The 13,808-nt window shown below is 41.8% G+C and overlaps 2 protein-coding genes across 5 annotated transcripts in view; one reads left to right on the forward strand and one right to left on the reverse strand.

Annotated features, from left to right (window-relative positions):
• The window catches only part of TBCK (TBC1 domain containing kinase), a 147,996-nt gene extending 141,853 nt beyond the window's left edge, over positions 1-6,143 (forward strand). Inside the window, exons 33-37 of the mRNA XM_049815463.1 lie at positions 1,812-1,917; positions 2,145-2,283; positions 3,577-3,687; positions 4,604-4,849; positions 6,071-6,143. The gene's annotated coding sequence lies outside the window, so the exon portion shown is untranslated. The remainder of the gene's footprint in view (positions 1-1,811; positions 1,918-2,144; positions 2,284-3,576; positions 3,688-4,603; positions 4,850-6,070) is intronic.
• A 127-nt stretch (positions 6,144-6,270) lies between these two features.
• NPNT (nephronectin) overlaps positions 6,271-13,808 on the reverse strand; it is a 52,477-nt gene continuing 44,939 nt past the window's right edge. For 3 of the 4 annotated variants that reach the window (XM_049815466.1, XM_049815465.1, XM_049815467.1), the window contains 3 exons: positions 13,380-13,478; positions 9,763-10,019; positions 6,271-7,203 (listed from right to left, as the gene is read on the reverse strand). In XM_049815466.1, coding sequence (XP_049671423.1) covers positions 7,108-7,203; positions 9,763-10,019; positions 13,380-13,478 — 452 coding nt within the window. In that variant the 3' untranslated portion in view covers positions 6,271-7,107. The remainder of the gene's footprint in view (positions 7,204-9,762; positions 10,020-13,379; positions 13,479-13,808) is intronic. The other variant, XR_007507873.1, reaches the window with a different exon arrangement.

Here is a 13,808-nt window from a genome sequence, read left to right on the forward strand (position 1 = left end):
ACTTGGCATCCCAAAATAATGGTATTAAGATCCAATGAGTAAGTTCCAACATTTGCTGGAGCAAAATGATAGGCAAGAGGCTTGTTCTTTTAAGTCAGCCAGCATTTTTTTTTCTTAATTTAAAATTTGGATGTTGCCTTTGATCTGTTACTGATCACATATCAAGGTATACTTTTGGCTGCTTATCTTTTTTCTCTGGGCAGTTGTTCTACATGTGTATTATTGTGCTCATCTGGGAATAAAATCATGTAAAAACATACTTTAAATTGGCAGTGGTTCCCTTTTTTTTTTTTTTTTGGCAGAACCACTGTGGAGCAGCTGTGTGACAACCTGAGACGGAGGCTCTGAGGAAAATGTGTTTTAGGAGTGGACTGTGCAGCTTTCCCAGCGGGAGTGTTGGTGGGGCTTCCCATTGTGCTTCCTCTGTGGATTGGGAACGTGGCACAAGGGGGAAGGATGACAAGGCACCGTTTGAGGCCTGCAGCAGGGGGACGACCAAGGGCAACTCCTCTTCTTCTTCTTCTTCTTCCACATCAGACTGCTGCACGGGCCAAGAGCACCTTGGAGGTACAGCCAAGAAACACAGCTCTCTGTCCCCCTGTTGATTTCACGAGCTTGCGGGACCTGAGGCTTGTAGCCACGGTCACTGGTTTTTTTCCAGGGGTACAAGAAGGTGTGATCACGTTCGAGGACACCAGTCACAACTTTTGCTAGGGACCGGACCTTGGCGTGAGGGTGGTAAGAGCATCTTTGGGATTTTATTCATAGGGATTTTTGTGAGACTGTCGCACAGCTGCATCAGCATTGGTGGTGTCTGAGTAGAAAGAGGTAGTGCGTGGGGCAGGGGGGGGACAGCAACCTCTCCGCCTCCCCTGTGCTCACTCGTCTTGCTTTGATGACACCTGCCCTAGCTCTGGCTTTCTATGACTGGTTTCGTGTTTGCTGGCTCCGTTGTATACGTAGCTCTGCAAAGTACTTTGCACAAAGCAGCCACACTAAGAGCAGGCCAGTTGTGCAAGCCGATAGGCAAACTGGGTGCATTTGCATCGGGGGATTGGCAGAGCATTTCTGAAGGAAAGGATGTGTTTTACTATTCATGCCATGCTGCCGTGTCCTCAGAAAGCACTCTCGGCACCTGCCTACAGCGCTTAACCCGTCATGGCTTAAATCAGGACTTGCAAGGTGGGGCTGTGCCTGGGTGGGCTTGAGGCTCTTTCTGCGGGTGCCATTCTGGGGAGTCGGGACCTGCAGCGACATGGAGCCCCGTGGGCTCCAGGTCTCCCAGCAAACACTGGCACAGCATCAGCCCTCACCAGCCAGCTCTGCTCCAAACAGCTCCTGGTGCGGCTGGCAGTCAGCTCACCCCGGCATCAGCTGTTCACAGATGGAGCGCGCATCAACACCCCGTTGGGGAGAAGGGGATTTAATAGTATGGATGCATGAATATAGATTTAACAGTACGGATACAGGTATGATGTGTTATCTAACCTCAGGGATGGAGGGCAGTCCCAGGCATATTTAATTGACTAATAAAGCAGTGGCCTCTGTGGAGTTCATGGAGACTTAATTTCTGTTAAGTTGATATTATTACAAACTGAGACATTTTGAGAGAAGAATCTTTCTTAAACCAACTGGAGTATTACATGACTATGCCACCAGACCCATGAGGTTTTGCATTGTATATGGAAGCTTAACATTACCGGTTTCCTTGCGGAGGAGAAGGATGGGCACTCGCTATGATACACGTCCAGTCCTTTTGTTCTTTCGAAACCAATTTTCTTTGAAAGGCTTTTTTTTGTTGTTGTTTGCAGTAAGAAGCCACAGGTACTGAACTGGAGTGTATGCGTGCTGCAGTAATCCTGCTTCCTGCATAGGGAAATTCTGTCTTGGACAATCCTGATGGGGAAAAAATTTGTGGTGAGTCCATTTCGTTGAGGTTTTGACCTAAAGTGGGGGCAGGGGCAAAAGGCAAGGGAAGAGGTGATGTGGTCCCCACCCTTCTGCTGGGGCAGCAGTGGTACCAGAACAATGATGGTGTCTCCCTGAAATCCCATGTAAGCGGCAATCCCAAACTTTAGCACTGGTGTTGCGTGCAAATGCAGTAAAATCATTCTCTGAATACACACTGTACCTTGTCTTTCCAGGTGTTTGCCAAACTCGAAAGGAATATCAAAAGGATTCTGGATGAGAGTCTGAAATGAGAACATGGGCTGTTGAAATGCATGATGAGGAAAAACCTGGGAGAAGAGTGTGAAAGAGGACGATTCCTGGCCTGAACAAAAGGTAAGAAGTCATAAAGTAGAAGGTTAAAAATTACAGGAGAAGTGCTGTAGTACCTTGTGGTCAGAGGAAGGCAGGATTGGGCTGTATCGCAGAGAGAGGAGCGTCCTTATTCTGTGTGCTAGATAAATACTTGGCTTCCTTGCTCAAACACTTAATACTGCCCACAGCCTATTGGGCGCAATACACATCCATGTGCACGCACATGTGCAGAGTATATGCAATTATACATAATGTTTCCTGGTATTTAGGGTACAGAGATGCTGTAGAGATGGCTCTTTTGCTCTAGGGATGTGATGTCTGCGATACCTGCAGAAGACTGGTTTTGGTTTGATGGCAATGGAGGCTTGTTCCTGGGGAGTCCTTTTATTTGCTGGATTGCAGGAAAACAGTGAAGTGGCAAAAATCTGCCCATGAAGCACAGAATGAGGTTAAATATTACTAAAAGCAAAGAAAGAATTGGTTGATTCTTAACAGCTATTGGGAAGCAACCTGAGGAAAAATAATGACGGAGTGCCTGATCTATAGAGTGAGGAATTATTTTTGCCTTTATACAGAAAATTCAGGTCCACTTTGCTTTGTTGTGTGACATGTTATTAAGAAAATGTGGGATAGATCTATATTTTTGACATGTGTCAAGCATGTGTAAGCATGATATCCCATCTGGCTCTCTGGAGTTAAATTAGAGATTTCTTAGGACCAAAAAGGCAACCTAACACCAACAGTCCAGTGAGCACTAGCATCCAGAATGGATCAGCTATCCAGATCTCGGTCACGTTACCCAGGCTGTTTGTCAAGTTCAAGAAGCGAGAGAAATAAAAAATTAAAAAACCATTCGTTTTTCAAAAAATGGGCCCAAAGCAACCAGCAAGAGTACTGTCTAGAGGACAATTTGTTTCAAAGCAAAGGAACAGGGTTTGTGCTTGGAAGAGGTCATACAAGTGCACAAGGAGAACAGAGCAGAGCAGCTAGAATGTGATTTGATTCATTTTGGACTGACTTACAATCCTGAAAACCTACACAGAGCTGGTGTCTGAACTCTATAGGTGCTTCAGGCCATACTGTTAAAGTTGTCTTTGTGGCCCCTGAGGGGCCAAAGTCCGTTGGCATCTTCTTCTCAACCAAATAAAGCATTATGGACATTCAAAATTCATTTCCTCGCTTATCACGAGGTCAGTTTGATGCAGTAGGTGTGCTCTGAGAATGCATTAACTTTCAACGCTTGAGGAGGTTTCTGTGTTCTTTCAAACTGCTTCTGGAACCTACCACTAAAATGTCTCTTACTTCCTTCTAAAGTTGCAGGTTTACACCAATGAAGCACTCAATCTCAATTTTTTTTTTACTGGCGTGAAAAAGCTGAAGTCATAAAAACTTGCGTGACTACAGGACATCAGGATAAAACAGCAGGTAAGAAAGTGTTTTAACTACCAGGAAAACTTTGATAATTTGGTGTTTGAGATCCAGATCTATATAAACAAAAATTGCATAGGATTTAACTGGGCCTCAGTTGACAATTGAAGACTCTACCTTCCTAACATTCACAATTAAAATTTTAAAGACAGCTGCGGTTTATCTTGTTGCATAGGTTTCAAAGTGACTGTCACAACGCATAGCTTGATCCAAAGTCTCGGATTTTAGCAATCTTTGTGACAATTATTGTGCCTTGTTTTCAGGGAGGAACAACCTGTAACAGGGTGTATAGAGAGAGAGATCTGGCACTGGGATTAGAGGCGGGTGCTACCGGTGCATTTTTTCTCCAGGAGTACAGAGCATGATGGACGCTGCTGTCATGAGCGTTCTTCCGCTCAGGGTTGCCTTCTCATGACTAACTGGACTTTTATTAGGGTGGTTACTGTCATCTCCGACTATATTAAAACCAGTATTTTGACCTCCAAGTCTAGGGTAATTTATTGAAGGAAACCTAGGGAAGCTTTTCTCCAGAATGAATGGTGTTTATTGAAAGCACTCACTAGTGACTTAATGACGCGGCTCTGATGAAAGGTGAGGTGACTGTACAGCATGGAACCTGGAAACAAAAATGTATCAGTCCCTTCCATTGTACTCGCTTTGCTGTCAGCAAATGCAGTAAACAGTCTGCCACTGGTGACGGTACCTCTAATTTATGAAGAAACTTTATTTTCAATCTTTCTAGGGGAAAACTGTTTAACATGTCTTTTAAAAACAATAAATTGTAAGCTGGCAGGAGGTTATACGGTACATTTGATAAATGTGTTCACGTTAATTTAGTGCAATTTCTTCTGCTTGCCTAAGCATTTAAGCTGGAATTTCGTTTGGCACAGTTACCTATTTATTAAACCCTCAGCAGGAAGGGCAGTTACAAGCTCCTTCATAGGAAGACCTCAGGCTATACACTCATCTCTTTCTGGAGGCTCATATTCCTCCGTCCTGGCTGAGGTGTGCGTCTGCATGGAGCTGCCTGAAAGGGCGGGCGCAGCAAGAGCTGGAGCAGAATCGTCACAACAGAACCACTGACTGACCTCGCCTCGTCTCTTCAGAAACGCTGAGAGAAGGTGACCCAGACAGCGTCACGGCACAACCAGCTGCAGAGGTGAGTGACTTACGGCCGTAGCAGCTCCTTCAGAGCCACACAGACGACCTCACTGTCCACTCAGTCAGCTGAGACTTCGGTTCTTACAAGGCTTTACAGTGTTAGACTGTAAGGATGAAATGCATTCATAAAACACAGAGACCTCAAATCCTCCTCCTGGCACCCGAGTACTTGTTTCTGAATTCATTCATATTCTGGGTTCTAAGGGCCATTTGTAAAGGGGCGAAAAACTCTTTCAGGCTTGCATCGCTAGCTACTTCACTTTGGTTGCATTGTCATCTTCTGGTTCGTTTCACTGTAATGCAATTGAGACTTTTGATCCAGAAATGAAAACAAGATTTCCAGTTAGTAGCAAGTAACCGCCTCCTTTACTGATTACTTTAAAATACGGACAAGGTATTATTTCAACTATTCACAAATATTTCTGACATATTACAAAGTAACATAAGAGAAAAAGATCATGATCATATTCAAAGCTAAACAGTTTAAAATGTTTACAAATGCATTGTTTTTTCCTTTCCAAAATGTTTGTTGATACAGTTTTGCAAGAGACTATCTGTTTGGTCAAATAACCTTCTGCTATACATACTGTGCTTTGTCCTAGGGGACAAATTGAAAAAATATTTTCAAAACAGTACTTTCTCAGAAAGAGGGAGTTGGAGTATGACCTCTAATGGTCTTGCAACAGTGTCTCTGTGGACTTTGTGCAAGGCTTAACATGAAATTTTTTTTAATGATGATTTTGTAACATGACATGAAGCTGACATTATTTTACATTGTATTTAAGTATTTAAAAGATCTGAGACCTCTTTCTTATATATATACATTTTTGAAGCTTTAAGGCTGCACCACTAACAAATTTTATCAATCTTTCTTTTGTCATTTTCTGAAAAGTTACAATTACTTTGTCAAATTTAAAATTCTTAGCAGCAACGATGACGAAATGTTCCTCACTTAAAAAATCCCAAACCAAACAAGAGAATTGCCCGGGAAACTGCACATCACATGCATGATACATAACTAAAAAATTAGTCCAAAGTTCTTTTAAATATTTAGTTCCAGCTAGAGCTGATAGTTGTTCTAGTTCTAAAGAATAAAATGTTTATTATATACAGAAGGGTTGGATGGAATATGGGCATTTGACAAAGATCACTCAAGGCATTTCATGGTCTGAATTGTTCATACAGCATTAATGCAGCTGCCCTTTTTGCTTACACATAGGCTTGTGCCACCTGTGGGAAGGGAACATTCCTGGTAGTGTCAACAGGCTCAGTCTTACAAGATGCAAATAATAACCATCCTCTCCAGGCTGCTCAGACTTCAACTGAACCAGGAGTTTCTTGCAGGACCCTGAGCCCTTTAGGGCTTGCTCCTGAGCTAAATGCAAACTTGTACAGCATTGTCAGATGCCAGTTTACATCAGGTAAGCGTTTGGTCTTTTGCCTTCAGCATATTACAACATGAAAAACTGCAACAGCATTTTTCGACGAGCACCATTAACTGACTGGTAACGTATCTATTAGCACAACCAGCAGGATCAAAGAATATGCTTAACTCCTGTCTTGTACAATAAGAAAGCACAGCTGCCAATTACCTTGCAACTAGAGTCTGTAAATATTAAAAACATAAATATGTTAATAACCATACACATATACACAAAACACAGCGGTAGCAATATTACAGGATGCAATGCCTATTCTATATAACTGCTTTTTGTTAATACAGATGCAATACCAAAATAAATGCTATTTAATATGAAGCAAACCCTTCTTCAAAGGTCAATGGCAGTAAGCCAAAGTTCACGTCCAGGCTTATACTAATCTGAGGTGACTGTGAAGCTAGATCAATCCCACTGCCTGTCCAATCTCATCAATGAAAGCGCAGCACTATGGGAAGACAATGACTATCAGTTAACACTAAACCTTTCTGAGCTGGAGCTTGCTTTTGCCACCATTTGTAATTAAGTCTCCCTTTTTGACAAGTGCTCTTTGTGTGAGCACTCACCAGGCTTAACAGGGGATAAAGTTATTACATACCAAATATGATTTAGAGGTGAGGATTACTAGAAATGACCAGCACAGGGTTGGAGTTCCTGAATCCTGGAAGATGCTCTCCATGTTTTTAAGTGACATTTCAGTGAGATTGCACTCAGCAGATCTCCAACTTTTTCTTTTTTCTCGTGCAGTTCTGTTTCAAAGCCTGGTAGGAATAGCAGGGGAAGGGCTAGAGGAGATGACTGTGCTGGTCCATTGTCTTTGCTAATGCTCTTCAGAGCAGCGTCCTCTCCTCAAGATCACGTCGTCTAGTCCAATATCCCCTGTTTGTCCTTTCCCTTTCTCACCTTTGAAAATAACCTGGGAAGAGAAATAGAATGATTTGAGTGCAAAAATAAAGTAAAATGAAAGAAGCTTTGGTTGAGAGAGGTCTCAACAGTAAGAAAGCAGAAGCGTAAGAAAGCTGAGGCAATTGTAACTGACTCACAACAACCTATTTATTCTGCTCAGAATTAGGGCTGTTTTTTCTGTTTGTGATCCTCTCCCTTCTTCCCTTTCGCAGGGTCTTTGTGAAAAACCAGCAGTTCAGGACAGAGTTGCTCCAGTTGCACCATCTGCTGTAGTGAGATGAACCTCCATGTAAGAGAATCTCGGGCACTTTCTACATATAACCTCTGTGCCTTTTTCATTGTCCCTCATGGCAAACACATAAAATCCTCTGTGTTCTGAAAAATCTTGTCTAATAGAGGAGCTGTCCATCGCTAAAGCACCTTGCAGCTCCCTTAGCTGTGTGAACACCCATCTTTTAACAAATTTTGGCTCTTGCAGACTCATGGTAATCTACAGAAGCACTGGCTCCTCACGAAATGGCAGCAGAAGTTTGGGCATGGATTTATGCAGATCATTAGCAGTCCAGATTTAGCCTGAGTAGGAGAAATTCAACAAATACAAAGCTTGACTGGAGCATAAATCAGAGATGATATACAGAATGGCCAGCTGACATTAAGAAACGCTTCCTGTAAGTCAGTACTGCTCACCTGTGCTACTGCTGTAGATTCAGAAGCCTGAACTGTTTAATACAGTCAGTGGTTTTGACCATGGCTTAGAAATTATTCAAAGCCTGCAGCAAAACTTTGTAAGAGTCTGCTGTTATCACTGAACTGGAAAGAATTAATACAGATTCATAGATCAGAAATTCAGCTGTGTAGTTAAAAATAATTTGGATGCTTGCTGAAAGCACACTTTTAAATAAGGAGTAGGCATGGAAGAGGTCAGAGAAACTCTATGTTGAATGTACTAAATTATTTTTTTAAGAAATGAGTGATTTTGGGTGTACTTCAAAATAATTTACACAGAGCTAATTCATCAAAAAGCGTGATGAAGGATTCTGTTCTCCATCCCTATTCTCCTCAGGGTTCCAGTAGGCCTCCCCTAAAATCAATAGGGTTGAGTTGCTTTTGGTTTTTAATTAGCTAGAAAATAAAGCTTCCATATTTCCTCTTGATTTCTCTGTGGCAGAGGCCTTGCTTACCTAGAGCTTCCTCTCATTCCCTGATCCTTGGAGTAAGTGTCACAGTGGTTCAGGTCAGCAGCCCAGGCTCCCCATGCTGGCTGGAAAAGATGCCAAACTCGACTGTTCTGTAAGGTGCCACGAGGCAGCTCTGGTCTGTGGCCCGGCACTCGTTTATAGTTGGCAAGCCGTGCTGACAGCTGTTGCTGAGGTGGTCAAGAGAGGCAGGAGACAGCGCAAAGGGGAACTACTGGTCTTGTCTGGGGTCTCTCAAACTCATTTGCTTTTCTGCCAGACAATGTATTAGTGGTACACACTTATTTAATGAACTGCTCTACCAGGTGAGACAGACCTGAGGATTGCCAGAAGTGTTAAACTTAGCGAAAAAGGGTAAGAATGTGGCAACTATATTGTTCACCTGTTATAAATTTCCATATTCTCAGTCTGACATTCACTCACAGCTAACAATGTCAGGCATGTTTGTTACTACTGCAGAGGTAAAGTTTTCAGAAAATTATCTGTGGTAATTACAGCCTTAATATTAATTTTAGAACTACATACTGCATGTGTTGTAGCCTGCTCCCACCACGAACGTTATGACGTGTGAGCTTTTTAGGCCCCCTGATATGCAAGTCAGAGCAAAATAGGCCCTGAAGCACCCAAGCCCCTTCTTCACATCTGAAATAGAAACTACCTTCAAGGCTAAGCAGAGGTTAAAGAAAAATGCTGAGCTTTTGATATCAGTTTATCACCCAAAGTTTCTGAGATTTCCAGGTATTAAAAGATTCTCCATGGCACTTCAGACAGCTTCTTTTGATTGCACTAAACCGTTTTGAGTTATTGGTGTAGTTATGTCATCATTTACCTCCTCGGCCAGATCAGCTGCAGGTACACTGAAGAGCATAAAACCACGTGAGATTGCACGTGTAACCTCCCTGCATTATCAAAAATGACTTATTTGCAATATCGTTGCCCTGGTTTAGCCAGTTACTAATCCACAGGGGATGATTCTTCCTATTTCATGGTATTGTGTTATTTAAAAGCATTGTTCATGAGGAACCTTGATACAGGCTTTTTTCAGAAATCCATGTACAGTATGCCATTGTCCATTAGACTACTCTTTCCTACATGGTGATTCCCTTAAAACAGGCTGTACAAGGTAGTTCAGTACAGGCTATTTTGTCATTTCCTATATGTCTGTTGCTGGAGGTGGAATTTTTTTTGCATAAAACTAATTTGAAAAAATGCACAACTCTCTTATCCTTAATGTGATTCCATTGGCAGGGATCAAAGTAGTAAAACACAGGCTGAAATTGGACCTAGAAGACAAACAGTCCAGTGCTACACCACGTAAGCGTCTTCAGCTTCTTGTACAAAAACCAAAAGGCAGCACATGCATTGGTACTTACACTCTTGATGCCTAGTCCTCGTAAAGTTATGTGTGTCCGTCTCCAGCCATGGCCACCGTTTCTTCCCCAAACGGCTGGTCCGCGAGCGCCGTTTTTCCTCACAAAGACTTGGAGGGCACCAGAATGCAGTCCGGGCACCTTATGCCTAAACGACAGGCACAAGTCACCAGCCTGAGCCGTGTGACCCAACGGCAGGATAAGATGCGCTACTCTTCCTTCTTTGCCTTTGGGGTCGGAGATGGTAAGATACTGTCCCCCTGCAAAAGAAAAAGCGGTTAGCTTTTTTTTTAATTCTACTATGTTGCAGAACCAAATGCACAAGAGTCATCAAAAAATAAAAAAAGGGCTCCACAAGGTCCAGTGAGTCTTAAATAAGGCAGATAGTTGCTGGAATGTGAACCAGAACTGACGCATCTGCCTCCTGCAGGGTAAGAGTTACAGTGCTGGCCTTCTGTTTACATTAGTACCACTAATTGCCCATCTAATTACTTTTTTACAAAGCAAGCAATACCTCTTTTGAAAATGAAAATGTCATGTATTCCTTCATTTCTGAAAACATGGATAGCCTTTTCATTTAACTGTAATTTAAACTTAATCTGGATTAGATATAGAAAGCTAGAAACGGTAGAGACTTCCAAATGGCTGTTAATTTGATCCACTCCCTGAAGTCTTCTCTAACAGTGGTAAATTGTCAGTAAACATATATACTTAATTCAAAACCCTATTATTATCTCTGATCATGTATGAAGTAAAGGTGCCTTCATAAAAACACCTAGAACATGAAAAGTACAGTATCTCAGGTATGGCAACACCCCTTAAACCTGGAAAAAAAAAAAAAAAAGGAAAAAAAAAAAAGGGCATGTACTTCCAGAAGTCCCATGCACCCTTTCACATAGACACTCAAAACTACAATGAATGAGACTTCACCTCTTGGAGAAAACCCACGCTTGTATTTTTTATTTGTACTTTTCATTAAACTTCTGCAAGGTGGATGATAACTTTAAAATCTGAAATTACCACAGGGAGGAGGGTTCATTTTTAAAAACAAAAATTTAAAAAAAAAAAAAACAACAAACAAAAAACTTACTCTGAACCTAAGATTTTTTTTTTAATGAGATCTGATTTTGTTAATCATTTGTTTTGTCAAAAAATCCAAGTTTAATGAACTTAAGGTAAAGGTGGCATTTAGGTTCCTTAGTTGAAACCGAAGATGTAGAAATATTGGGGGGGTGTAATTTGACAGACAGTCATTACTTAATTATAGAATAGAAGAATATTTTTCATTGAAATTGTTGCCCTGCTACTACTCAACCAGAGCTTTATTTTTGAAAGCCACTATGATTTCCCTCAAAAGCTGTGAGTTTTAATGACAATGTACCAGGGCCTGTCACACACTTAAAAAGAAAGCCAACCTTGTTTCCAATTCACTGCTTCTACATAGGTTTTTAAGTTCTTTGGTCTCAATGAGATTTAACAAAGCAAAGTAGTATGCTGCTGTCTGGGGCCCCAGATCTGCATTTGGGCCTGAAGTGGGATCCAGTTGGTTGGGCTGGTTTTAGTTTGGGGTTTGGGTTTTTTTAACGCATTGTTTTTGCATCAAGGTCACTAACTGCTAAAATAAGCATAACAGACTTTAAATAACTGCACCTGTTTGTTGTAGATACAATTATATCACTATAAAAGTACTGACTTGACTCATTAACTTCATCTGTTTTGGATAGTTACAGTGACTGAATCCAATCAATAGGAAACAGATTTAGGTAAGCACAAAGCCAACACATCTGTAGGCAAGCCCCTGCAGGAAAAGGTCCCCTCAAATCAGCATTTTCTGCATGCAAGATAAGCTTCTAAGGCTTCAGCATGGCACCTTTCAAAATGCAGATTCTGATAAACCAATAAATAGCAAACTTTGAAAGGTGAAAGCAAACACTCAGGAACAAGCTGTGAAAATAAATCCTTGCAACAAGGTATTCCAGACAGGAGGGAGGGGGTGGGTGACTTCAAGGGACTAGTTTTAACAGGTTATGTCAACAGCAGCAGAACATACACAGGAAACAAAAAGCTGAGATTGTCCCTGTCTGGGAAGCAACACAGGAGAACAAAAAAGTAAAAGAAAAAAAAAAGGGCCAGTTAAAAATCATAGTTCTGGAACTTAAGATGTATTAACAACAATTTCTGAGTACAGCTAATGAATATGCTTTGAGCAACTTACTTTCTCAGAAACAAAGCACTTTTAAATCCACTGTTTCAAAAAGATGTTTGAATTACATTTGATCTTTTTCAAAACGCCCATCCGCAAGCAGGAGACAGCTACCTGTTTTCTCACCTGCAGGAGGAAGGAGCTCTGCTCTCTGAGTCACTCGGGAGACTTTTTAAGTGCCATAAGGACCACAGGAAATACTAGAGCATGCCGGTGGGTGGGGAGGGGGCCTGCCCAGTAAGTGAAGACAGCATTTCCACTTAGCCAGCTAAACAGCCTGAAAAAGGTGCCAGGTCACCCGCTGCGGCGGCAAATGACCGTCTCAGCAATGGTAGTGTAAGGACAGACATCTATGATGCGGTGGTGCGTAAGGAAAATGGTTCTCAGTGCCCTCACTCTCCCTCAACTTAACCTGTAAGATTTTACTGCCTGAGAGCGCATTTCCTTCCGAAGTCTGCCATCCCCTCACATAATGTAAGCATTGTGCACTTCAAAGGCTGCTCGTCTGGGTATGAAGTAATCCCATCATTACGGGGAGCCAGAGATGTGCGTCTAATCCCCAGCAAGCACTGTGGGGCAAGCACTGCTGGGGGAAGGGTATGCAGGCAAGGACGGCCAACCTCCCAGTGCCAGACAGTAGAATCAACAGGGGACAAAATACAACTGACTTCCAGCAGCGTAGATGTGAAGTTCTGTTGGGACTACACCGGCAGAGGTGCGCCAGTGGGAGGGGGTGCGGCTTTGGCTGACCACCAGTACCAATGCTACTCTTCTCCTACCCTACAAGTGGCTAGTACACACTCCCCTCTAATACTCACTGCAAGGTCGCTTTTTACCATCCCTAACACACCCATTTTTCAGAAGTCTCTGCCTATGAGCACCTTCCTTCCAGTTATTTAACAGTTTTCCTATACACAGGCTGTGGTAACTTAGAGTAGAATACAATAAAATCAAACTGAGAGGTTAAACTAGAACATTAGATTTGGCAGCAGAACAAAGACTATTTCCAGCCCTTTCTATAGTTTTGCTAGTAATATGGAAATAATTAGTTTGCGTGGTGGTTTGAAAAATAAGCTTTGTTTCACCATAAATAAAAGTTGTTTTCTAGTCCACATTTTTGTTCTTTCTGGTTCTTTTAAGACAGATAGTCTTTTACTGAATACATTTACCACTCCTCCAGAGACATTCCTATTGTAAAGATACCAGCTATGATAAAAATGCAAGTTCTCAATTGCTCTTTCATTTTGGGAATCCTCAGGTTTGATTTTTATACACAGAAGAGGTGTGGGTGTGAAATATACCCTGGAACTAAAGGGAACAGAAGCTGTGTAAATTTGTCGTAACATGAGAACTGTCATCAACCTCAAGCCTGGGTGGTTCTTCAACTACAGGCTGTGATCGTACACAGGTATCTTACCTGACGCATCCCTCACTGGTTCCCAGTGCAAGTCATCATCTCTGTCCTTGATCCATCCGCACAGTCCACTGTCAAAATTACAGCTGTGTACCAGCACACCTAGGCAGAACAGAGCAGAAGGTTAAAAAAAAAAAAAACCTGACTTGGATTGCGTTGGTTGGGGAACTACAGCAATTTCCCTTTACTTGCTGACACTAGCAAGTAAATATGAAAATTAAATGCAGCAGAAGGGGAACTAGAAAAAGAATCTACAAAAATACTAAAACAATAAAAAGGATGCTAATATTATTAACAATTCACAATATTTTTCTGCTAAATCTATTAGGAAATAAAACTATAAACATTCACTTAGGTGGTGGGTTTTTTTTCTTTTCACAATGCGTAGTTTAAACAAGGGGCATAAGATGTAGGACTCCTGTAAAAATGTAT

This window comes from Accipiter gentilis, chromosome 12 (genome assembly GCF_929443795.1).
Source record: "Accipiter gentilis chromosome 12, bAccGen1.1, whole genome shotgun sequence".
NCBI classification, from domain to species: domain Eukaryota; kingdom Metazoa; phylum Chordata; class Aves; order Accipitriformes; family Accipitridae; genus Astur; species Astur gentilis.